The sequence below is a fragment of the Manacus vitellinus genome, unplaced genomic scaffold, assembly GCF_001715985.3.
Source record: "Manacus vitellinus isolate BGI_N305 unplaced genomic scaffold, ASM171598v3 scaffold_27_pilon, whole genome shotgun sequence".
Lineage (NCBI taxonomy): Eukaryota > Metazoa > Chordata > Aves > Passeriformes > Pipridae > Manacus > Manacus vitellinus.
In genome coordinates this window covers 69,705-94,542 of record NW_021940039.1, presented here as the reverse complement: position 1 = coordinate 94,542, position 24,838 = coordinate 69,705, and the positions used below count along the sequence as shown (strand labels likewise).

General features: G+C 39.9%; 3 protein-coding genes across 8 annotated transcripts in view; all 3 read left to right on the top strand.

The window, feature by feature from the left end:
* Nucleotides 1–4,020, top strand: part of RALGPS1 (Ral GEF with PH domain and SH3 binding motif 1) — a 75,364-nt gene extending 71,344 nt beyond the window's left edge. For both annotated transcript variants that reach the window (XM_008931698.2, XM_018074245.1), the window contains one exon: nucleotides 311–4,020. In XM_008931698.2, coding sequence (XP_008929946.1) covers nucleotides 311–340 — 30 coding nt within the window. In that variant the 3' untranslated portion in view covers nucleotides 341–4,020. The remainder of the gene's footprint in view (nucleotides 1–310) is intronic.
* A 2,904-nt stretch (nucleotides 4,021–6,924) lies between these two features.
* LOC103764764 lies at nucleotides 6,925–13,707 on the top strand. Of its 2 annotated transcripts, XM_008931696.2 has the most exons (3): nucleotides 6,925–7,637; nucleotides 11,733–13,109; nucleotides 13,444–13,707. In XM_008931696.2, exons 2-3 carry the CDS (start codon nucleotides 11,794–11,796, stop codon nucleotides 13,454–13,456), a joined length of 1,329 nt encoding a protein of 442 aa, XP_008929944.2. In that variant the 5' UTR covers nucleotides 6,925–7,637; nucleotides 11,733–11,793; the 3' UTR covers nucleotides 13,457–13,707. The 2 variants fall into 2 exon arrangements, with proteins under 2 accessions (XP_008929944.2, XP_017929711.1); XM_018074222.2 differs by lacking the exon at nucleotides 6,925–7,637 and adding an exon at nucleotides 8,313–9,058 and having other exon boundaries at nucleotides 11,733–13,707.
* Nucleotides 13,708–14,789: 1,082 nt separating this feature from the next.
* On the top strand, nucleotides 14,790–24,829 carry LOC103764786. Of its 4 annotated transcripts, XM_018074218.2 has the most exons (4): nucleotides 14,790–17,079; nucleotides 18,423–18,501; nucleotides 20,538–20,624; nucleotides 20,785–24,829. In XM_018074218.2, exons 3-4 carry the CDS (start codon nucleotides 20,577–20,579, stop codon nucleotides 22,138–22,140), a joined length of 1,404 nt encoding a protein of 467 aa, XP_017929707.1. In that variant the 5' UTR covers nucleotides 14,790–17,079; nucleotides 18,423–18,501; nucleotides 20,538–20,576; the 3' UTR covers nucleotides 22,141–24,829. The 4 variants fall into 4 exon arrangements, with proteins under 4 accessions (XP_017929707.1, XP_017929706.1, XP_017929709.1 ...); XM_018074217.2 differs by having other exon boundaries at nucleotides 14,790–18,501; XM_018074220.2 differs by lacking the exons at nucleotides 18,423–18,501; nucleotides 20,538–20,624 and having other exon boundaries at nucleotides 14,790–18,405.
* The last annotated feature ends 9 nt before the right edge of the window (nucleotides 24,830–24,838 follow it).

The window sequence follows — 24,838 nt, the reverse complement described above, 5'->3', positions numbered from 1 at the left end:
TTTTACAGAAAATCCTTATTAGAAAAGGTACCTCTTTTCAATCTCTGTGCACACACAGTTCTGTGGGGACAAACATAATTATTTAAAATTACAGAATTCCCATCAAATCAGGATTTGTGCAGGTCTCGCTATAGGTTTGGTTTCCTTAACAGCATAAAACTTCTACTCTCAATTGCTTCAAGCAAGGTAACATCTCTTCTTCAGAAGGGGCTTTCGCATGGACAGTGGAACTATTCTAGGATGGACTTGATGATCTTAGCAGTCTGTCTCAAACTTTATGATTCTATGAGTAATTTACATTCTCTTCCAGGTACCCGCTAATCTAATGTCATTTGAATAATTTGCTCTCCTACCTGGCGCGACTTCAAGTGCCAAACTGAAGAAACAGGTTATTGTTCTCTGAGGAGGAAGAGGAGGATGGTTTTCCTGACATGAGCCAGCCACAAATATGTCAGCACTTTCCTATGTAACTTGATTCTGGCATAGCTTTTAAAAGCAGAAAGTGAATGTTGTCCCTAGGACCAGATATAGTCTTATGCACTGAGTGAAAGCAGACAAGTTAGGTGGACAGAAGATTAATCCTGACTCCTGCAGGATTCTAGAGCCCTCAACTATTTGTGGTCAGAGACTGCATGAACTGATATTTGACCACAAACTGAGCATCGTATCTTCTGCCTATTCTTTTTTAAATGGTTCTTTTTATTGTTAAGCTGCTTTGTGTGACTGAAGAATATTTGGCCCATGTTGGGTTTCAATTCTTTCTAATGCACAGAATGACTGACAGTGTTAACTTGCTGCAAAGTGTCAATTAGAATAGAAAATTGTGGAACAACATTTTTATAATCTAAGTGCACTGAGTTGCTTGGCAAAGTGGCTGCCTCAAATTTTGTATCAAATCTCTGGACAATTGTGCTGTTCACATTTGAGCTATTTGGGAAAAATGTATTTTGGCATAGGACAGCTGGATTTGGTTTTATTCAGTTATTTTACTCAGAAATGCCCTAACAATGGATATAAGGCTGTTTAAATTTGCATTGTGCTAAAGTTTGTCTTTCATTCTCTTACTAAAGGCGTAGTTGCTTACAAGTTTGGCTTTTTTAATTCAGTCTGAATGTTGTTCTTCTTAAATACCTTGGTAGGGAGGCAGGTAATCAGATGTTATGTATCACGTGGCCCAAGGTCCTCAGAATGATTCCATATCATTGTTCCTGCTCTGTCTTTCTATGGATGACTTGGCTCCACTCAATTCCAGTTGCAATTTTAGGACATTAGTACTGGCAGAGGGTACTGCTATTATGAAATCCTGATGGCAGTGAAAGCTAGGGAAGACTGTCTGACAATGGAGAAAATACAAAGAAACCTCCCCATCGGTGTCCAGAGAACAAAAAAAGAAAAAGCATACACCTGAGCCTTCTCTGAAGGAACTGTCCTGACATCACTGTGTCCCTGCTGTGCCCTCGCACTCCTGCACTCAGAATCTGTCTCTGTTCGTATGGTAAGTTCATCACTTCTTCTGTTTGAAATTCTTTTGCCATGAGGCATCAGTATTCAGACTTCATCAATCACCAGAAACCTCTTCTGAGTTTCCCAAGATTGCATAGAGGAGAAATTGGCAAGCCAAGCCTGTAGCTTACAAACCAGGAACAACACGGAAGTTAGTTTAAGTGAACGGAACAAGCTCCCTGGCACTAGCAGGATGTATTCTGTGGACTTGCATGATTTTCTAAATTTTTGTTTTGAAACTTCTCTAAAAACAACAACAACTGCAATACCTGTACTGTTAAATGTAGGTTAAAAGTTCTGTTCTTTTAAGAGTTCATGTTACAATCCTGAAAGCCTAATACATACCAGCTTTTCAAGAAAATCAGTTTCTGATGACAACTGCACTTAGATCCTGGGACATGTGAAAGTGTATGTAAAGTGGACAAAGTTTATTTGATAGTTCCGATGATGTGTGAAAAGAGTGAGAATGCAAAATATGTCTATACCATTTTTTCTCTTTTTTTGCTAAGTTAAGACAACTTTGAACTAGGTATCTGCAGGGGCAGAACATCGAATGCCATTAGAGATGATGTAGAAGCTTTTGAATGCGGTAATATCCTGTCACCAGTAAATGACTTCAGATTGTAAGAATATGATATGGCTTGAATTATTCTGCACCTATGGACTTTTGTGATTAGTTATCAATGAGATTACTCACGTGCATAGCCTTTTTAATGACTGTGCCACCTATGACCATGTGTCATGTGTGCTGTCAGTATTCATAGCGTTTGAACAGTGCAGAACAGTGACCAAAATGATGACACGTGAACCAAAACAGAACTGTTCAAGTTAAGAGGGTTTTTTTAAGTTACTAGTAGCCCTTTCCCCTTAAAAGGGAATGACCTGATCTGTCTTCAATATAAGCTAAATTTAAAATCAAACACTTATTAGCATAAAGTGTACACATACATTAGAAGCATGTAAATACTTATGCATTTCTAATGTGGAAGTGAACACAATGAGGGCTTGTGAGATTTTTTCCAGCATATTGCAATGGAAATAAACTAATGGATGTTGTAACAATTTTCAGTTATGTTTAACAAGCCTCCTTGGAAAGAACAGTAACTGCTGACTGATATGGTAGCAATAGAATGAACCTGTACTCGCTTAGAATTTAATGGCTTTTAGAATTTAAGGGTCTCTGAAGTGTTACATATGTTATTGTATGTACAAGAGGTAGAGTGTTCTAGCCTTCAGAAATACACTTCTACTCAAAATTACAAGCCATGGAGCTTGCTGGAGAAGTTACAAAAGTGTCCATTTTCACTTGCTTGTAAAACAGATTCCCAACTAGAAAGGAAGCAGCTTTGGCTCAAACTATGATGGGCCACCAAACAGTGTGGCATGAATGAAAGGCAGTATTTAGCAATGATTCTTATACTCGGTCATTTGTCACTGTCAGAAGATGAAACTATGGAAAAATTAAACCCTTCAGTCCGACTCAATATTCAAACTCAGATCGTACTCAGAACCTTGTAATTTGGAAATATGTCAAAAGTACCTTGAATTTCCTCACACGACTGCCATTTGAATGTAAAAAGGATTATACAGAAGAAAGATGAATGTAGCAAATAATAGTTTTACACGATAGTCCAGTTAATGTTTTCAGTATAGCACAGTTGTGAAATTGCTGCACAGTATTAAAACATTCAGATTGATGACGGTGTAGGAATACTACTAAACCATCTTAAACCAACTTTAAATTACTTTTTAAGAATGAAAAGGTCTGCCGCTGCTGATTAGAGATTTTATGGTGTCATTTGGTACCATTTGCTGTTATCTGGTACTTTTATGGTTAATTGAAAGCTGCTATTGAAATACACTATATTGCCTATCAGGACTGATTATTACAGCATTTGCACAAAAAATACCACAAACCATACAAGTTTTCCTCCATCAAAGAGAGAATAACTGCAATAGTTATGTAAAAGTAAACATTATGTCATAATTACTGTTTTCAGAATTGTGAAGATATAAAAACTGTAGGTAATATTATTTTATTTAACGTGCAATTTTTATGTAATTCAGTGCCAAAATGCATGTTTTTCCAAATAGCACTAAAACGAGGCAAAGAAACTGGTTTTCAAATTGCGACTTACTTGTCACATTATAATGTAAACCAATTTCAACATTTTTGTTTGTTTTGTGTGAAAACTGCTGCACTATTTTTGGCTGTATTTTCTAGCAGTCCACTGCATGCCATTTGTGTAAAGAATTCTTTCTATAGTTCTTGTGAACTGTCTCACCCATAAGAACCCTGACAATGGAATCTAGGTTTTTGGCAAAGTATTTTGTTACCTCAGTCTTGTATCAAGTTGCTGTGTTTTTCAGTTTGTTACATTGATAATGATTGTTTCCTTAATTAAATACTTTAATGTAAAAAAAATTCGTTTACTTCAACAGCAGTTGGATTTGGTTGTAAGTTTAAAAATGTGCAGAGTATGTATGCTGTTAACAATAAAATATTCAGAAAAAGAATAGTAGAGGTACAGAAGGAACATTTTAGCTCAAAGGTAGCAATTGTTTTATTTGTGAATGGATGGTAATACAGCGTAACAGATTTTATAGTGCATAGTGTGTAGCCATTTAATAGTATAAATACAGCAGAATCAAAGTTTCTGAGATAAAATTGAAAAACCCTCCAAATTTTCAGTTTCTTCAAGTGGGATTTGGGAAGTCCAAAGAAGCAGAGACAAACCTAAATTTTTTGGCACTTAAACTCAGCAAATTTGCAGATCACATCAAGCTGAGGATGCAGTGACACATCTGAGGGACGGGGCCATCCAGAGGGACCTGGACGAGCTCAAGCAGTGGCTGAGGCTGACATATTTCTGATGAACAGACTGAGAGCAACCCTGGGGAGGACTTAAGGGTGCTGGTGGGTAAGAGGCTGGACATGCCCCAGCCACGTGTGCTGGCACCCAGAAACACCCCGTGTGCTGGGCTGATCCCACAGCATGGGCAGCAGGTGAGGAGAGGATTCTGCCTCTCTGCCCTGCTCAGGTGAGACCCCACTTGCAGTGCTGCCTCCAGCTCTGGAGTCCTTGGTATAGGAAAGACATGGACCTGCTGCAGCGGGTCCAGAGAAGAGCCACAAAAATTATCCTAGGGCTGGAGCACCTCTGCTGTAAGGAAAGGCTGAGACAGTTGGAATTGTTTAGCCTGGAGAAGAGAAGGCACCAAGGAGACCTTATTACCACCTTTCAAGTACTTCAAGGGGGCTTATAAGAAGGATGGGGACAGACTTTTTAGTAGGGCCTGTAGTGATAAGAGAAGGGATAATGGTTTAAAACTAGAACGTTGATTCAGACTCGATATAAGGAAGAAACTTTTTGTGATGAGGACAGTGAAAAACTGGGTTGGTTGGCCAGAGAGGTGGTGGCTCGCCCATCCCTGGAAGTGTTCGAGGTCAGGTTGGATGGGACTCTGAGCAACCTGATCTAGTGGAAGGTGTGCCTGCCCATGGTAGGGGACTTTGACTATGTTATCCAACTCAAACCATTCTGTAATTTTATTCCATATTCAAGGTAAATAAGCTCCGTATTATGACTGGCAATGAAGGTCCTTTAATTTCTGCAGAAACATAATTTCATTTGCCTGAGAGAGAAATTAAATGTTACCTAATGTGAAGATGAGAGCAAAATAAACTAATATAAAGTTGCTATTTTTACAGCTGAAAAAGAAAGCTTATATCCTTTCGCTAAAATGGACTCTTTTTCCTGTTATACCCCAGAAACGGGAAGAGTGTTTAAAGACTCTTTTATTACTTGTAGTCTTAAAAATAAGTTGGATCTAGACAATTTTCCTCCAGGTCATCTCCAGTGTTTAACTGTAAATATTTTATCAAGGAAGCATTAATAAGTGTGTCTCATATTTACCAAATGGTTCTTTTCACTAATAGCATCAGTTAAAATGGAAAAATTGATTGGAATTATTCTCCTTCCCATAGGTAACAGGATAGAAAATACACAAAGGAAAGAAGGGAAAAAAGTTAGAAAGGAAAACCAACAGTCACAATATCCAAGACTGACATTGTTATGGAGTCAAAGTGCAGGGGGGAGAGAGGACTACTTTCTGCATTGCAGTTTTCACTATAAGGTAACATACTTTTGTCATACAACACCCAAAGATGAGTACTGAAGAGCTTATGAAATGGTCATTATGTCCAAGCCTCTTGTCTTGTAACCTGGGAGAGAAAAACCAAAAGGAAATATCAAATAACTTTGTTCCTATGTTAGATGCCAGGCTGTGCTTAGGTGTGCAAGGAATGGCACTGGTAAATTGCATTTATTTTTCTTCTGAAATTGATAATGGTGTTGCGGTATTTCTATAGCTGTGACCTATTACTCTGGAGATTTGTTTATCAAATTTGGAGAATATACCAGACCTTTCCTTGGGGGGCTGTGAAGGGAAAAAAAAAAAGTCAAAGTTCACATGTCTCAATAGACCTCAGAGGTAAGAGCAAGTCAGATAAGCACATTAGGAAGGATGAAAACACCCATTTTGCGTCAATTAAAACACAGTTGTGCTAAGGAAGTGCAGATAGTAATGAATTGGAGGAAGTATCTTTTATATTTCTGGACTTCATCTATAGCCATGTTCTTTCTGCCAGAAATCAGCTTTTCAGCTTCAAGGAAGAATAGGCTGGAGTGGGGGTTGGGTTAGGGTTAGGGTGTGTTCCAATGATTACTTGCTTCAGACAATCCATGCTTTGGGTTTGCAAGCATGTTGTAACTGAATATAAAGCAAACAAGCAAGGTCAGAAAACAAATAGATTTCTTCTCACATACATATAGAGAAAAATCCATCAAATTCTACAGAATAAAAGTAGCAAATAACCAGCTAGGTAAGCTATTTTAAGTATAATTTGTTAATTGACACCACTGTCCTTATAAAATAAAATAATTTCTGAACAAAAAGGAACACCCCAGAGCCCTGGAAATGCTGAAAGTTATTTGTAACAAATGGTTACCCTTTCTTGTAATAATACAAAACTGCAAAATTGAGCCTGTCTGACATGAATACAATGAATATATAACTTGTTGAACATAATGTCATACTCTCTTGCAGGGCAGAGACAAAAAATGGAAAGCAAGGAAAGGGGCAACTAGCTGGTGCAGGAAGGCAAAGGTTTCAAAAAAACCCACAAAACAACACTTCCTTTTAGATTACGAGGTGTTCTTTGCTATTTTCAAGTACAGCATACTTGGAAGTCCAACTAGTCCTGTCTGCATTGTTTAGCAGTGCAATTGTTTTAATTCTTTCAACAACGGGGAGAAGGGGAGGGAATAGTTTTTATTTCACCTACCAGCCTCCAAGAGGGTGCATTCGTAACTGCTGAGGAGACTTGATTTTCGAATCCTGAAGGTGAGTTTTTATGGGCTTTTTTTTTTTCCCTGCATATATTTATGGAAAAAGAGAGGTGATGTGGGACACACATAGACACGTTTGAACACAATTCACTCTTGGGCTTATGCTGAACTGCTGACTTTGGCATGCACTGTGAGAGAAGGGGGAACAAGAGAAGAAAGGGCCTTAAAGCTGCAGGGGAGGGGGCATTGATGTTTTTATTTTTCAGTTATTATTTTGTAAATCTTTCTCATGAGCTAATTTCTTTGCCTATGCTTTAAGGTAAATGGCCCAAGTAATTCTTTGTGTTTTTAAGTGAACCCTTTGGTCTCCTTTCTTACCTGTGTCTGAACTTTATTGTTTCTCTTTCACCTTTTACTAGGCAGAACAAACAGAAATTCTCAGTGAACTTTCTGTTTCCACAGAAACACTGGAAACTTGTCAGTGTACTTCGGGATGTTTTTTAATGTGGCCAAACATTCCCCTCTCTCTAGTTAATTAACGATTAATGTAGCCACCAAGGAAAGCTGTGCCAGGAATGAGGGACATATTGGTACGAAGTCCAATTGGCAGTGACCTGATTTTTTCCTCCAGTTATTTATACTGAGTCACAAAGAATCAGACTGAGACACCTCTTGCTGACTTCTGCTCTTCCCTCAGCTTAGTAAACTCCTGATATCACAATAGGGGCCAGGAGAAGAGCCTTCTTAGAATGGAAATTTCAATAAAGAAACTGGAAGTCAAAGGTGAGTACAGAAGTTTGGAGTAACCTCCATCTATGAGGTGACGCAGTTGCTTTAGAAAAGGAGGAGTCCAGGCATGAACACAAGCCCTCTGGAAAATCCATATGCAATGGTGCCCAGGGCAAATTGATGCAGCTCTGGCGTTGTGGCACAGGTTTGTAAAGTAAATGTGAAGTCTTAAAGGCGAAAGACTTTTTCTAATAATTTTTTGGTTTTTCATAGTATTGGTGGTTTGTTGGTTTTCTGATATTCTTTTTTCTAAGTAACTGGCCTTTATTATAAGCATATATGTTGAGGTTTTGCACCTCAGTTGAAAAATACCTTTTTAAAGCATTCTGTCAGGGCCCTGTGGGTACTGATTGCCATAATGGCCCTGACCAGCCCATCTGGCACACCCTCCATGGGCCCAGGATTCCATTTAAGCTCGGCTCTGGGCCCTCAGCCCCTACCTGAGATCTGCCCTTTAAGGCTCATGCCCCACAGACCCTGGGGTCCAGGCCCTGACAGCAGGTTGTCTCAGTTGTGGTTTTGCATTGTCCCCTGGGGACCCTGAGGATCAGCTTCTTGGCTTGGCCTCAGACCTCTCTCATCCCACAGACTTGTTGGGTGGTCTTGGGTTCTGGGGGAGGGAAGGGAGTTGGCTGTGGCCATGGCCATGGCCAGTCCTGCTCTCCTTGCCACAGTACCAAGAGAGTGGGTCCTGGTTTTTGAGGCCTCTTCCCCACCAGTTTCTTCCCCGTGAGTCCTAAAAAGAGAAATTGAGAGGTTTTCTCTCTAAATAGCTAATAAAGCAGACAAATCCAGCTTGCTCCCCCCCAAAAAATAAATATTTCTATTCTTTTGCATGTCTGCTCACCCAGTCTGCACCTTCATTTAAGTTAGTGTTTATGTTGGCTATTAATACAGGTCCACCGGCCAAGCAAGTGTTGACTCAAATTATATCTATCTACTATTTCAAACACCTGCTGTGCTAGATTAATTTGATGTGATTAAATACGAAATTTTATTTTCTGGTCTCATAACTGTGTACACAATTTTGTATTGATTTTATCATTATAAAGCTAAAGAGATAATCTTGGCAGGACTAAGTTTACCAAAAGCTCCTCTGAAAAACACAAGGGGCTATTTAAGATGAAACACATGAGGTTACAGTTGATCTAATGGAAAATGTTTAAATCCTGATCAGAGAAATCTCCAAGTCAAATTTGTTTATCCTGAGAAAATGACAGAAACAGAAAGCAAACTAATTTGCTGTACAGGAAGTTAACAGAGTCACGGGGTTTCCCCACAGACAGTCAAAAGCATTAGTACAATTGTAGAGGAAGCAGATGGGGAACACGCAAGGTTGTGAGGTCTCTCATTTCAGTGGAAGCAGAATTGGAGCACTGGAAAGCATGAAGTACTACACAATGAGGCTTGAAACTGTGAGTAAATATACTATCGTTTGATTCCTCTGATGTTCAGAAGTGCATGATTTTGTGCGTTCTGGTGAAATATCAAGACTGCACATAACAAACACAAACTCCATTTTTTTTCACTTTATGTAACTGAAAAATGCCGCACTGTTGTCTTAACTATGCCAGGCAAAATGGGTGACAGTGTTTTATAAAACTTCACTACAACAGTTGTTAAAAGCAAAGTTCTTTTTTTGGTGTATGAATAAGTTTCTCAAACTTTGTTCATATAACACACCTTGCAGTTAAACACTGTCTTCCGGTTTCTTCTCTGTACTGCAAGTAACCTAAGCAAACAGAGAAGGTCCGGAGTGGCTAACGTGTTTTAAAATTCCTCTTTTGAAGAGGAGATATAGTTTTCAGTTTCTGAACACAGAAAATATTTTCTTCGGTAACAGAGACCACAGCGATATCAGACAAGTGGAAACAGTGCTCGTTTGTTCCTTACTGGAATGCCATCCTATACGAAGTGAGGCTTTGACAATATATGTTCGTCTGAACAAAGGAAGTACAAAGCAGTACAATAAGTCTCTCTTAAGTCCTCGTGTATAATCCTTTTTCAGAATGACAGTGGCTATTTCTGGTGAGAAATTATTGCTGTGACAATAGTTGAAATGCTGCATTTTTTAAAGATCCCATCCCATCTGAAAAAAGAGAAACTTAGTGTTTTAATCACCTGGTTCAGTTGATATCAGCTAATGGTTGCAGCCTGTGGATTCCAAAAGAAGTGGCACAAGCCTGAACCCAAAATCATATTTCATATTTGGGAACTGATGCCATCCCTTTCTTGGAAAATTTGTGTATCACCTAATATCCCTTTAAACAGGTCAAAATGAAAGACAGAAATGGGATGGTGCTCAGTAACCACTGGAGCTTACCAGAAATTAAACAGTTATTTGATGAGTAGATTATTTAAACAGAGTATATGGATCTCTGCATGTCTCTGTAGTTTGTATAGACTTCTAAGTTCCTGTGTAAAAAGGACTTACTTGTTTCTTTAGTGTCCCTGTCTGTAAAGTTTTACTCACAGTCACCTTTCATGCCCTACAAAGCCCCTGGTTTCTAATTTGAATGCTAGTCTACTTTTTTCCAGATCAAGTGGATAATAATGCTGTTGGCATGCTAAAACTACCGATTGATTGTTTGAAAACAAGTTATTGGGATGAATTTATATTGCCTAAATTGGGTAAGGTATACATACAAAAAGTGAAGAGAAACAATAGCAAAAGTTTGTTTGTACATAGTTCAAAAAGGAGCAGGAGATTGCTTCACCTAGGAGACGTGAGGGACAAGGGAACATTTGAGTGAACTTCCTGCTTTGCATAACTTGTACATAAAACTAAGATGAAGACTTCTGTGCAGAGGTATATACAGGAATTGCTCTCTTTATATTGGCTAGACAGTAGTGGTGTTCCAAAAGGTAAAGCATATTTTAAGATTTGGTCTTTATTGCAGGAAGACACTACTAGTTTTCTACTATTTCTTAAATCTTAAGAATGCAATTTTCCTGTAAGTTTCCCAGGCCTAATTTAACAAGAATTATTCAAGGCATATTGCTTCCTGCTGTAAGACTGATGATTGAAAACATATTTCACCAGAACAGTGTAATGATTTTTTGCACTTAGCATCTGTATAAAAACAAAGAAACAAACGAACAAACCTGGATCCTGTATTTCTGCAAAAAATCATGACAGACATTAGAACTTTATTATCACTTTGTTTCATCTCCCCCTTTAGTAAATTTGTCCCATCTCCTATGCAGTAAATCATCCTCCACAGAAAAGTTTCTATCATGATGCTCTGGTTTTCTCTACCTTCCTCAATCCTTTTTATGCTGAGGACCCCAGAGCTGGATGCAGTTCTCCAGGTGGGCTTTCATGAGAGCAGAGCAGAGAGGGAGAATGTACTTTCGATGCAATCTAGGACACAGGCTTTCTGGGCTGCTAGTGCACATTGCCAGGTCACGTCAAGCTTCTTGTCCAGCAGCACCTCCAAGAGCTTCTCAGTCCTACTGAAATCAACTGCCAGTTTAGAACTGTGGTCTGAGACTTAGCATCTCTAGTAGCAAAAGCAGTTTACGCTTACGTAATCTCAGTTGCCTTATCAAATGAAAAGATCCTAGACAGTGTTGAATACCATAGGATCCTACTAGGCTCCAAAAAACATTTTCATTGTGACTTGGTAATCAGGACACTGAGAGACTGTGACAGGATCACTCATACAGATGCAGTTTGTGTTCACAGCACCTTTTTAGGAAGAACAGGGGAAAAGATAATTTTCCAGTTTTACATACTTCTCAGAACATCAAATGATAAAGAATGTGGGTTCTCTCAAATATAAAGTTTCTTCTCGGCCTCAAAGTGATTCAAATTACACTATATTACCATTACTATATATCAAAACAGCTGAACCTGTTGCACTTCGCCCAATTGTAGAGTAAAATATAACAAAGCTCGGAATGAGAAGGTGTAAGAGAATCTCTCACTTTTTTCCAAACCTTTATGAAAAGTCAGCTCTTCATACTAGATTTTGAGGTATCAAAACAGTAACAGTGGTATTTAAGAGAGTACAGGTCCATACAAAACATTACTCCTTTTTGACAAATCACTAAAAGTGCATTTTTTGTGTGTTTGTTTTGTTTTAGAGAAAGTGAATTGAAGACTGAGTATGAAAGTCTATTAATTTGCAAATTGTGAAATTCAGCAATGATACACTGTGGAAAAAAACATATATGTGCTGTTGTTGCATGTATTCTTATTTTTGCCAGCATTTTAATCTGCTACTGGAAAGATCTTCAGCTACCGAATACAATAACTAGAAAAATCTTCCCCCAGGCAACAACTGCCAGTCCAGCAGGTCGGCTTTGTAGGGGGAAAATTGCTCAAAATGCAATAACACCATTAAAAGATAACAAAACTTTTATTATATCCCCATACTTTGATGACAGAGAAAGCAAAGTCACTCGTGTGATTGGGATTGTTCACCACGAAGATGTGAAACAACTATACTGCTGGTTCTGCTGTCAGCCCAATGGAAAGATCTATGTATCAAATGCAAAAATTGATGTTCACTCAGATAGATTTGGATTCCCTTATGGTGCAGCAGATATAGTTTGTTTGGAACCTGAAAACTGTGATCCAACGCATGTATCAATTCATCCGTTTGCACATGGAAATATTGACCAGCTGCCAAGGTTTGAAATTAAAAACCGCAAGCCTGAGCCCTTTTCTGTTGACTTCACTGTGTGCATCTCTGCCATGTTTGGAAACTACAACAATGTCTTGCAGTTCATACAGAGTCTGGAAATGTACAAGATTCTTGGAGCACAGAAAGTGGTGATCTATAAGAACAACTGCAGCCATCTGATGGAGAAAGTCTTGAAGTTTTACATAGAAGAAGGAACTGTAGAGATAATTCCCTGGCCGATAAACTCACACCTCAAGGTTTCCTCTAAATGGCACTTTTCTATGGATGCAAAAGACATTGGCTACTACGGACAAATCACAGCTCTAAATGACTGTGTATACCGTAACATGCAAAGGAGCAAGTTTGTGGTTCTTAATGATGCTGATGAAATAATTCTTCCTCTTAAGCATCCAAACTGGAAAACAATGATGAGCAGCCTTCAGGAACAAAATCCAGGGACTGGCATTTTCCTCTTTGAGAACCATATCTTCCCAGAAACCATCTCTACTCCCATGTTCAACATCTCGTCCTGGAATACTGTGCCAGGTGTTAACATATTACAGCATGTTCACAGAGAGCCTGACAGGAAAGATGTTTTCAATCCCAGGAAGATGATAGTTGATCCACAAAAGGTGATTCAGACTTCTGTCCACTCTGTCCTACATGCCTATGGGGACAGCGTGAATGTTCCCATGGATGTTGCCCTCATTTATCACTGTCGGAAGCCCCTTCAAAGAGACCTCCCCAGAGAATCCCTTGTCAGGGATACAGCCCTGTGGAGATACAACTCATCATTAATCATGAATGTTAACAAGGTGCTATCTCAAACCATACTGTAAGTTCAAAAGGGAAACCTCGGTTCTAAGGAGGGAAAGTGGAGAGCCACCCTTATTGTGGGAAGGCAGAGGAGTGTTTAAAGAGCACATCAAAATTATTTCCACATGAAGGTTACATTTTGCAGTGATTTAGGAAAGTAGCCCTTTTATGTACTGTGTAATTATATATGCATTTGATATGTGAACTGAATCAATGTATCCAGGGAAGAGATTTTCAAAACTGAAAAAATTATTTGGTTCACAAACGGTGTTTGAGGCTTCAGTCTACTATTTTTTAATGATATTTACACATGATTGGGAAGTACCTGATGACACTGTTATATGTCTTTGCAGGAAATTGGTGTGACGTAGCTCTTATCAAGGATACATCCCCTTGGAGATACACATCTTTGGCTTTGAAAGGGAACTGTGTTGGCTATGCTACAATTTGAAGTGTAATAATGAAATGTAAAGGTGTTGCCATATGCATTTAATGCTACCTTCTCCCCAGCAATAAATGCATTGTATGTTTAAATTCTCTAATACTCACAGGGAAAAAAAAGGTCTGTAACTTATTGCCTTTGACAATAGAAAAAAGTATCCCACCATGGAACTCGTTCAAATGGTAACATTGTATTTTGTTGTAGGAATGATTCAGCTATCAGATCTGTCTCCGAAAGTAGACAGGACTCCTGTAAACTACTGGATTTTATCGTTGTGTAATTATCAAATTTCCCAGTACTTTTTTAAAGATTGATTCGGATTTCGAAAATATAATGCTCAGCTTGTGTTTCTCCATTTTACACAAGTTAATGTGTAAGTGACAGTTCAGCGCCAGGGTCGAGTCCGGAGACTTCCCCGAGCACGGTGCGGCACTGCTGAGGTCCTTCTCCTGCACCTGGGCTATCTATGCCGCTCATTCCAGGGATGCGTCTCCCTGGCACACGGCACGTGGACCTGGGTGATCGGGCAGACCTTGCTCCCCGAAATGCTCCAGGACTGGCCGCCGCGTCTCGCCTGCGGCCTCCCTGCCCAACGCCCCGGGGGACGGGGCGGTAGCGGGCCGGCCAGAGGCGCAGAGGTGAGGGTCACCGCCCGCCCCCGGCTTCCCGCCGCCTCCGGCCGAGTCTCCCCTGCCCGCCGGATGGGCCTCCTCGGGCCGCGCTCCGCTGGGGCCGCCGGCAGGGGCTGCTCGCCCACCGCCGGTGCCGGTGCCAGTGCCGTGTCCAGCGATCCGTGCGGAGGCACCGGGCCCGGCTCGACACTGCGAGCAGCCGCCCCGGGAGCGCCGTGCGGGGGCGGATGCGAACGGCCCACCCGGACCGCGGCGGGCGGGGGCTCTTGCCTGAGGCACGGCCTGGGCGAGGACTTGCGGGGTCTCTCTGGCCGCAGCCGGCGCCGCCTCGCCGGGGCGGCAGATGACGGGATCGAGCGCACCTGCCGGGCTCGGCTTAGGGCGCCTTGCGGCTGCTGCTGTCCGTGCCGCAGAGGTGCCGGGAAGGGGCGCGAGGGCTCCGGTAGCACCGGCCCGCCTCCCGCGGCGGTGCCCGCACGGGGCGCTGGTGGCGGCGGCGGGACCGAAGGCCGGGAGAGCCCCCGCTCTGCCGTCGCCGTGTGCGCGTGGTCGGCCCGGCGGGACCCGGGCGGGGCTGGGCTGCGGCACCCGCTCGGGTTCCTGCAGCTGGCATCGCTCGCAGGAGAGGCTCGGGAGTTTATTTCCATTCAAGAAATGTAAAATCAGATGGTCGTCAGCTATAGCATTATTTTACGGTACTGGTGCTAACCACTCAATGGTAAGTTAAAGGTACAAATCAAATTGTCCAAACCAGGCTTTTTGAGTCTACATCTAAAGATATGACAAGCGTGGACTTAAATCTTGGATTTAAAGCATGCATAACTGCTCTAAAGAGTAGTTCCAGTGTGTGGTGTGGGTTAACCCTGTTAGGCAGCTCAGTTGCTCACCCCTCCCCTTGCAATGGAATGGGGAGAGAATCGGAAGGGCCAATGTGGAAAAATTCATGGGTTGAGTAAAGAGTGTAAGAGGTAAAGCAAAGCTGCGTGTGCAAGCAAAGCAAAATATGGAATCTATTCATTATGTCCCCTTAGCAGGCACATTTATAGCCATTTCCAGGAAAGCAGGGCTTCATCAGGTCTGATGGTAACTTGGAAAGCCACATGTTGTCAGTCACGTGTCTCCTCCTCCCCCCAGCTTTGATTGCTGAGTGTGGCATCATATGGTGTGGGAAGGGCCTTGAATCAGTTTGGTCAGCTGTATCCCCTGCAAGCTTCTTGTGCTGCCCTACTTCTGGGACAGGAGCCACATGAGAAACAGAGATGGCCTTGACGCTGTGTGAGCTCTGCTCAGAGACAGATAAACAGCAATGTGTTTGAAACACTCAGTGTGGTCACCAAACACAGCACCCTGCTGGCTACCATGGAGAAAATTAACTCTGGTCCAGCTAAAAAAAGTACAGTGTGAAAGACAAAAAGATGAAATAACAATCTTTTAAATGTCATGCAGTTTTGATTTTGCCTGATCAATTTTTTTTCCAGTGAACACAAAGTCTAATTGTTTACCATAGGAGGAGTTTGCTTAGGGATGCACAGCAGATTATCATGGAGAAGTTTATGAGTGTACAGGAAACTGTGTGGTTTGTTAGTTCTAATGGCACAAAATAAGTATATGGCAACACTGTATAGTGGTCTGGCTTACCATCTGTGTATTTAGAATAGAAATGGCCAGTTTAATTTTTTTTAAGCAGTATTTTATAAGGAGTGGAATAATACTGCCTTCAGTTTAATCCTTCAAACAATGTGCTCCTGACTTTGGATCTTATAAGGAGGAAGGACACCGGTGTGTCAAAGAGTCTTTCTGAAAAATGTAATCTATGAAAAGATTAGCAACAGACAATCTAGATAAAGATGGTAAATGATTTGGAATTTTTATTTAGCACCAGTGGTTTGTGTTGTTACTTTTGACAAAAATCATAAAGTAGAGGATAGAAAATACCTTTTTTCAGAAATAATAAGTCACTAAGGCTGTTTGTTAGTCGTGGGTTTTTATTTAGGCCCTGCGTAAACCAAGGCTTAGGCTGTCTATTATTTCTGTACTACTGAATCCAGTACTTCATATTAGCAACTGAAGCTCTGCAATCACCTCTATCAGTTTGCCCCCTATCTTTACCCTAGACTGGGAGATAAATAAACCGAGAGTTATCAAAAATTTCACTCAGTGTAAACTTTGTGAAGATACTGAAATGAGCAGCTTAAAAGGTCTTCAGCTGTCTCCATGCAAAGAAAACAAGTTACAAAGGAAGGCCATAATGCGGAGAGCATGTGAGGAAGATAAACAATTACCAAGGAATGGTTCTTGAACTAAATTAGCACTTGGTTCCACCTTTTAGTAAGGACAGTGTCAGTTGTGGAGGATTAAAGACAGATGACGGAAAAGAAGTTCTGGAAGTAGAAGCTGTGCAGCAAAGGTAAAAACAACATCCAGTTGGAAGGCAATACAGAACAATTTCCATTTAAAAATTCTAAGAAGACAGACCAGGTATTGGAAGAATCTATAATGGGAGTTTATTAAAAAGTGTCGTGAGCATAGTGGTACAATGTGGCTAAAGCATGAGTGATTCCTTGGTTTAGGAAGGAAAAAAAAGATGATTTAAGTATATGAAAGTTTGTAGGTGCATTCTTGATCCCATACGAGCTTTGAGAGAAAATTTTAGAAGGACTGTGACGAAAGAAATAAGAAGAAATGTGATTAATTTGAGCAGCCTGATCTACTGAAATATGCCCCTACCTACAGCAGGGAGACTGGAACTAGATGATATTTAGAGGTTCTGTCCAACCCAAGCCATTCTATGATTGTAACTGTGACAAGAGCTCTTTATTGTGACCTTGCCGCAGAAGAAAACACATTGTGTAACTGCACTTGGCCAACAAACTGGGCAGATGTATATTAATCATTGGCTGATGACAAGCTCAGAGGTAACTGAGCAATGTGATGCACCTTCAAAAAATGTAATCCTGGCATGTATTAAGAAAGAAAATTTCCAACAATGATGAGGGCTTGTTAATTATCATGCACAAATGGACAAGGGACAGAGATTTCTAGTCTCCTGTATTGGAGATTAACTGAACCTTGGCCAAGCACGCAGAAGTGATTGGTAAAGGAAGAGTGTTTCTTCTGAGGCGGTTTTAGAACAGCTTGTCTTGCTTAATGAAACAGTAACAAATACAAAGACTGGGAGGTGATATGACTGCAGTCTGTCTGTCAGGGCAGTGAGGAGGAACAAAGCCTGCTTAGGGGGAATACTGCAAAGTAGCCATCGATACCAGTAGCTAAATTTAGCATTAAAACAAATTTGTATAATTTGTATCATGTTCTACTTGCATATTAATTGGAATTAAAAGATACAAAATTGGACTTAATTATTATTGGTTTTATAAAAGAAACTCTTTTAAATATACTGAAAGCATACTTTTGAAGTTAAAATTTGCCAAGTACTCTCTGTAGTGAAGAAATTGAATGCTCCTAATTACACTGACTTTATGTATTTTCTGACTACGTATCTGTGCTGTTGATTCCAGGAGGTCAAAATTAATGAGTATGTTGGGGAAACCATGATTTTCACTCCTTAAATAACTGCGTATTTCTTTTCTTTAAGATTCTGTGTTCTGGTATGTCTTGAGCTCTAGATTTTGCTCTTTTTCTTTGCTTCTAGAACCTGCTGTTGTTTCAGTACTCTCTCACAGGTCCTCACAGGATCTGTATTTACCTATTTGAACCAGGCCTATAGTGTGTTAGGAAAAAAATGATTGCCCAATAAATACAGATATATGGTATATTTTTTCTAGTTCTTTTTAAGTATGTGTGTGAACTGGGGATATATGGACACGAAAGATTAATTTCCAGAAGGAAACTTAAGTAGCCTTAAGAAAATCACCTATGTTTGATTTGCTTCAACGACTCCACACTCATTTGTAATTTAAATTAAGTTCTTGTGGCACAACTGTATTCATTGCTCAAGAGAAGGAAAACTTGTTTTTCTAGTAGGTGTGGCTGCTGTTACTGACATTAACAGAGCACCAGCTATCTGAAATACAGTGTGTCCATAGCTGACTTAGGTGTTGTACCAGGATTTTTTTCCCTCAGTATTGTTCTGTATTGAATAATACTTGCAATTTACCTTAAAAATATTTAAGTTTTTATCTGTTTGAAATAAACAATTGGTAGATTATCTCAGCAAAATACCTTAGCAAAAAATAAATGGAGGACTGAACAGAACTTCACTCAGCTATCTGCTTTAAAAGGTACTTTTTCCTTTAAGTGTTCACTGTTTAAAACAGTTGAAAAGATGTGTTTCTTCTTGTTTATTATCTGCTAGCAAAAGCAGAAGAAAAAAGCAGGTAATAAATTGATTCTGTTATTTAATGTTGACATGTTTTGATATTTCTTTAGTTAAAAACTATTCTATAAGACTGAACAATATTTTTAAGTCATAAATAGATAAGGCTAAGGAAAAAATGTTAAATGTGACCTCCTCTATGTTGTAAGAATGCTAATTTATATAATAACATTCTTGGAATGAGAATGCTTGGGGGAAACTTTATGTACTTTAGAATGTTTCATAAAAAGACTTAGAAAATTTGAGTTGTTTTCAGTCACAAATCTCCAGCTGAAAGTCATGTTGAAATAGAAAATGAAATAAAATTTAGCTATGTTAATTTAGCTATGTAAGTGTGACTTTGCAAAATGTAAAACTGCTTAAAAGTTTCTGCCCAAACTGTGGGCAATTAAGATAAAAATAGCTTAGGGAACAGGGAAGGCTTTTTAGCACGTAGAGAGGGGTGGGGAACCTGAAACTGTTTGAAGTGATAAAACTTTATGTAACTACTCTATAATGGTAAGAATAGGAGGTAAAACTAAGTGTCTATTTAGGTAAGGCAGACTGCAAAAAAGAGTGTTTGTGTAGATAATTTTAAACTTGCTACTTTCAAACTGTATAAAAAGCTATGGTATTCCTTTGCTCAGGGGAGTGCACTGGGGAGAACACCTGCCCCTTTGCATTCCCCGGCCGTAATAAAAGTGCTTTTCAGATTGTTCAAAGGTTTCTTTGAATCAATGTGACAGTAGCAGACCCTTACCATGTATTTGCAGTTCTGATCCTAATTGTAAGAACTTCTGGGGGAAGGACTTCTCCATTTCAGAGACAGAGGAGTCAGTGCTTTCTGCTGCTCCTTTTCTGCTTTGCGCCTAGTGGGATACAGTGAGATTTCTGGTGCCCTGTGACTGTTCCAATCTGTAAAGCAGTTTCTTGGTAGCTGGCAAAGGCTGCTGTAAATCATAACCCTTGGCAAATGGGGCATTTTAAGGAGTATGTTGTGATTGTAGTTCTCCTAACTTGGCTTTCTCATGAAAGAGCAGTTGTGAAAATATTTTACATTATTCTGAAGGCATGAATGATTATTTTTTGCTTACTAGAAACATTTTCTTCATCTCTGCAACGGCATCACTTTATTTCGTGTTGGCATTTTACCCCACACTTCTTGCTGGCAGCTGGGGAAACTCTTCTTCCAGTCTAGTTTTCTTATCTGGCGTGAGTTTGATTAATCTGGGACACACTTTTTCCAAAGATCCTTGTGATATAAGCAGGCCTTTGAAGAGACTTGCTGTTACTTTACTGTTTATGGATCATATCTCAATGCCTAAAGATGAATTTGTAGAGAAAACTTCAATCTGAGCTCCATTTGCAGAAATTACTGCTTGAGAGTGCCCTGAGCTCCAGTCTGGGCATTAACACTTGCTCAAGACTGTGGCCATGCAGGTACTCAGGGCTGCCTGTCTGTCCCTGCAGCAGCAGGAGTGTAAGAGCCGACTGCCAAAATGTTCCAGGAGCTGAGCCAGCATTAAAGCAGTGTGAGGGGGCCCTGATCTCCAGTGAGCATTAATATGTGGTGACCTTTCCTGCAAGCCCTTCCTTGTACAGTGCTAAGTAGGGTAGAGCTGCCAACTGAGAATAAGTTTAATACCTGCATAGATTTCACCTGTCTACTGCTGGATTGTATGAATTGACCTTCCTCTGTATGTATTGCCTCATCTGTGGTGAACTGCAAATTAGGAAATTTATAAATTAGCAATTATATCTGAACCATTGTGTGCAATCCCCAATTAGTATGTTTATTATGAACTTGATTAATTCTATATACATTTAATTTATATATCAGCCTCTTGCTTGTCTGTGAGAAGTCTGGTTGCAAGGATTTTTTTTTACATAATATACCCTGTAGGGGAAACGAAAGTTTTGCTTTGCTTTAAGAATTATTGCCTAATTATTAAATTGGTTATTCTAAAATTTGGATTATAGAAAATATTGATTAATAATAATGATTAATAATTAATCCTTGTGCTGCTGTATATAGACCTCTGTTACATTCTCCTACAGACCCCTCCATGTACAGAAACTGCTCCAGACATCTGACAAATGGAGGCATTCAGAGTGTCACATGCAGTATCATCCATACCATTAAAGGTGTGTTCTGTGGCTGATTTTACATAAAAGCACAGTAGCTGGGTCTCTGATTAAGTCAGTGCAAAATGATAGAGATTTACCCCCGTCTTATTTGTGAAATTCTTGAGCAATGATCATGAGTCGATATTATCTCATACACTGCGTATTTTCTTTTCTGCAGATGTGGCAACATAAAGTACAAGGACAAAGAAATTTACATCCACCTTTAGATAAATTCAGAATGTTGTGTGGCAGGAAAAAATCTTACTTTGTTGCTGCTGTGTGCATTATTACTCTAACTTCAATGGTCACAGTTTCTTATCTTAGGTTGCAGAGACTTTCTCATCAGCCAAAAGTAATTCAAGAAGGTAGCAAATGTAGAGGGGAAATTGCCAATAGCACAATAACACCATTAAAAGATAATAAAACTTTTATTATATCCCCATACTTTGATGACAGAGAAAGCAAAGTCACTCGTGTGATTGGGATTGTTCACCACGAAGATGTGAAACAACTATACTGCTGGTTCTGCTGTCAGCCCAATGGAAAGATCTATGTATCAAATGCAAAAATTGATGTTCACTCAGATAGATTTGGATTCCCTTATGGTGCAGCAGATATAGTTTGTTTGGAACCTGAAAACTGTGATCCAACGCATGTATCAATTCATCCGTTTGCACATGGAAATATTGACCAGCTGCCAAGGTTTGAAATTAAAAACCGCAAGCCTGAGCCCTTTTCTGTTGACTTCACTGTGTGCATCTCTGCCATGTTTGGAAACTACAACAATGTCTTGCAGTTCATACAGAGTCTGGAAATGTACAAGATTCTTGGAGCACAGAAAGTGGTGATCTATAAGAACAACTGCAGCCATCTGATGGAGAAAGTCTTGAAGTTTTACATAGAAGAAGGAACTGTAGAGATAATTCCCTGGCCGATAAACTCACACCTCAAGGTTTCCTCTAAATGGCACTTCATGCAAGATGGAACACACATTGGCTACTATGGACAAATCACAGCTCTAAATGACTGTGTATACCGTAACATGCAAAGGAGCAAGTTTGTGGTTCTTAATGATGCTGATGAAATAATTCTTCCTCTTAAGCATCCAAACTGGAAAACAATGATGAGCAGCCTTCAGGAACAAAATCCAGGGACTGGCATTTTCCTCTTTGAGAACCATATCTTCCCAGAAACCATCTCTACTCCCATGTTCAACATCTCGTCCTGGAATACTGTGCCAGGTGTTAACATATTACAGCATGTTCACAGAGAGCCTGACAGGAAAGATGTAATCAATCCCAGGAAGATGATAGTTGATCCACAAAAGGTGATTCAGACTTCTGTCCACTCTGTCCTACATGCCTATGGGGACAGCGTGAATGTTCCCATGGATGTTGCCCTCATTTATCACTGTCGGAAGCCCCTTCAAAGAGACCTCCCCAGAGAATCCCTTGTCAGGGATACAGCCCTGTGGAGATACAACTCATCATTAATCATGAATGTTAACAAGGTGCTATCTCAAACCATACTGTAAGTTCAAAAGGGAAACCTCGGTTCTAAGGAGGGAAAGTGGAGAGCCACCCTTATTGTGGGAAGGCAGAGGAGTGTTTAAAGAGCACATCAAAATTATTTCCACATGAAGGTTACATTTTGCAGTGATTATTTAGGGAATCTATAGCAGAGCCAGGAGTCATTTAATCATATTAAAGTTCAATGTAGATTGCACTCTTGTAAAACGTAAAATTTGTTTTCAGTTAAAAAAATAAATTTAAAAAATCAGCATTTCTCAACTGATTCAAATAATGCAAATCAGTTTTCAACTGTACTAGAAATACAGCTATAGTCATTAGTATTAAACCTAAGTTGCTTAATTCTTGAAGTCTGTATGTCACTGGATACAAAATTTATATGCACCAGTTGAGTAAAAGGTAAATTACTGTGTTAGCTCTACATTTCAACTGTAAAAAAATCAACCCCTCATATTCTTGGAAATAGCGTCTGTTAAAGTGGTGATGTATTGTCACACTAAACAGCTGTTGGGAGTTTTGCTGATCCCAGTGTCTGTTCAACTGGGTTTTTGAGACATGTAAGTTTAAGAAGAAGAGTGATCACTCTAATTACCCACAGCTGTTCTGAATTACTTAAGTGGTAAGTGCTGAATTGTGTTGGAACGGTTTAAAACAGAGGCAAGGGAAACAGCTTGATGTTAAAGAGACTTTTGTGAACTGAAAAGAAGCTATTTCGAGGGGGAAAAAAATGGATGGCTGAACAACTATTTATGAAACATGTTAGTTTGTTGGGGGTTTTTTTGGGACCTTGAAGCCTCATAAGAAAATGTTTCTTCATGAAATTTAGGCATAAGTTGCATTTTTTCAGTCCATTATGTGGTGGGTAAGTTGAATTATATTGCTTCCTTGTGTAGATGTAAGGGTACAGAAGCTGCATCTTTTCCAACCTTTATCTAAAAGTAGTGCCAAGTAGTTACTAACTTCTGCTGAAGGGTCAGATGGAAAGCAAAGCAAAGAAAAAAACCTCAGTGTAGTTCCACGGTTTCAGTCATATATTTTCTGTTTGATAAGTCCCCAAAGCTGTATGTGCTGCACTGTTGTGGCATTGTATTAGAACATTCATTTGAAGGCACATCTGAGGGTAGTCAGTCTGACACTGGTGTCTGACAGAGGGAAGTGTGTGAGAGTTTGCTTTTTTGTATTTCTACACCAGTGTCACTATTTCATCTCTTCATCTATTTTGTGGTGGCACATACCCTTAAGGAGTTCTGTCAGTACTAGATTAGTACTATTAGCTAGCAGATGTCCAAGAGGAACTTTACTTAGAGGTCTTCAAGAGACAGTCTTTAAAAAACTATTTGCTAATTGCGTTCATAATTATTAGCTGCTATGTTACTGGTTAAAATTTCATTTGTAAAACTAAAAGGGTAGAAGAGCAGCATAGTGTGTACTGGATGCTTGTCATTGTGGTTTCTGCTTGCATACTTTGGGGCAATGTAGAAAAGGAAAATTTAGAGTTCTGATTTAGAATTCTGATTTAGTTTAAACTTTTCTGCAACTTGTGAAATACCTGTGGCAGAATTCCTTTTCAACTACCACTTCACAGCTTTTGGCTAACTGCAGCATTTGCTTCGGAGTGGCTGCAATGTCTCCGAAAGTTTGTATCAACAAACTGGCAGCTGTATTTACAGCCCAGGTGCCTGCTGCAGGGGTACTGTCTTGCTTAGTAACAGGTCCACTTAGAAGTTTAGACTCATGTAGTTTGCAAGGGCCATCTGGAAGTCCAACTCATAGCATGGTTTGCTCAGGACTTTGTCTAGGCTGGCTGGACACACAGTCTCTCTGGGCAACCTGTTCCAGACTTAACCTAACCTCTAACAAGAGAATTTCTCTTGTTGCAGTTTGTGACGATTGGCCGTTGTCTTGCTGTATGAGTCTGACTTTGTCTTCTTTTAGTTCCTTATTAGTTAGCTGGAAACAGTAGCAGGGCCTCCCCTCCCCTTGCCCACCACCACCTTCCTTTTCCCCACCATTCTTTCTGGAAGGCTGAACTTGGCTTTCAGTTTCATCTTGTGCTCCACCCCTCTGGATTCTGCATCATCAAGGTCACTAACAAAGTAGTTACCCACATTTTCCTGTTTCACTGATCTGGGTACAATGACATTTCTGGCATGCTCCTGTTTAATCTTTCAGTTAACACACTGTTTTACAGGTGGCTCCTTCAGAGGAAGCTGAGTTACCACAAACATCATACACAGTGTAGTTACTCCTACATTAAGAATGATGAAAACTTGGTGTCAAGACAAGTAATTGAAAGCTTTCTACTTCATGTAAGCTTCCTTCACTTTCGAGTGCAGTTTGACTTGAGAGTTGTGAATTTGGGTTCAATTTTTTAAAATCCTTGACTACAGAAACATTTTTCAAAGTAAATTGGTATGAATAAAGGTGGAAAACTGAGTGCTTAAGACTCTGGCCTTGAATTTAAGAGACAGTGCTCCACTGTGACTTCATGCAATTCCTATTGCATCACTCAATAGGATTCTTGCATATGATTCTTGCATATGAAAACTCCCACTGGTGTAATTAATACTGCAGACATTGAGGAACCCTGGCCTTCATTCAGTACTAAGTATGAAATTGGGTCTCCTTGGAGAGTGGGAAGAAAAAAATCATATTAACGATAGTAATGCAAACAGTTTTGTCTTTTCAAGGACATGAGCCAAT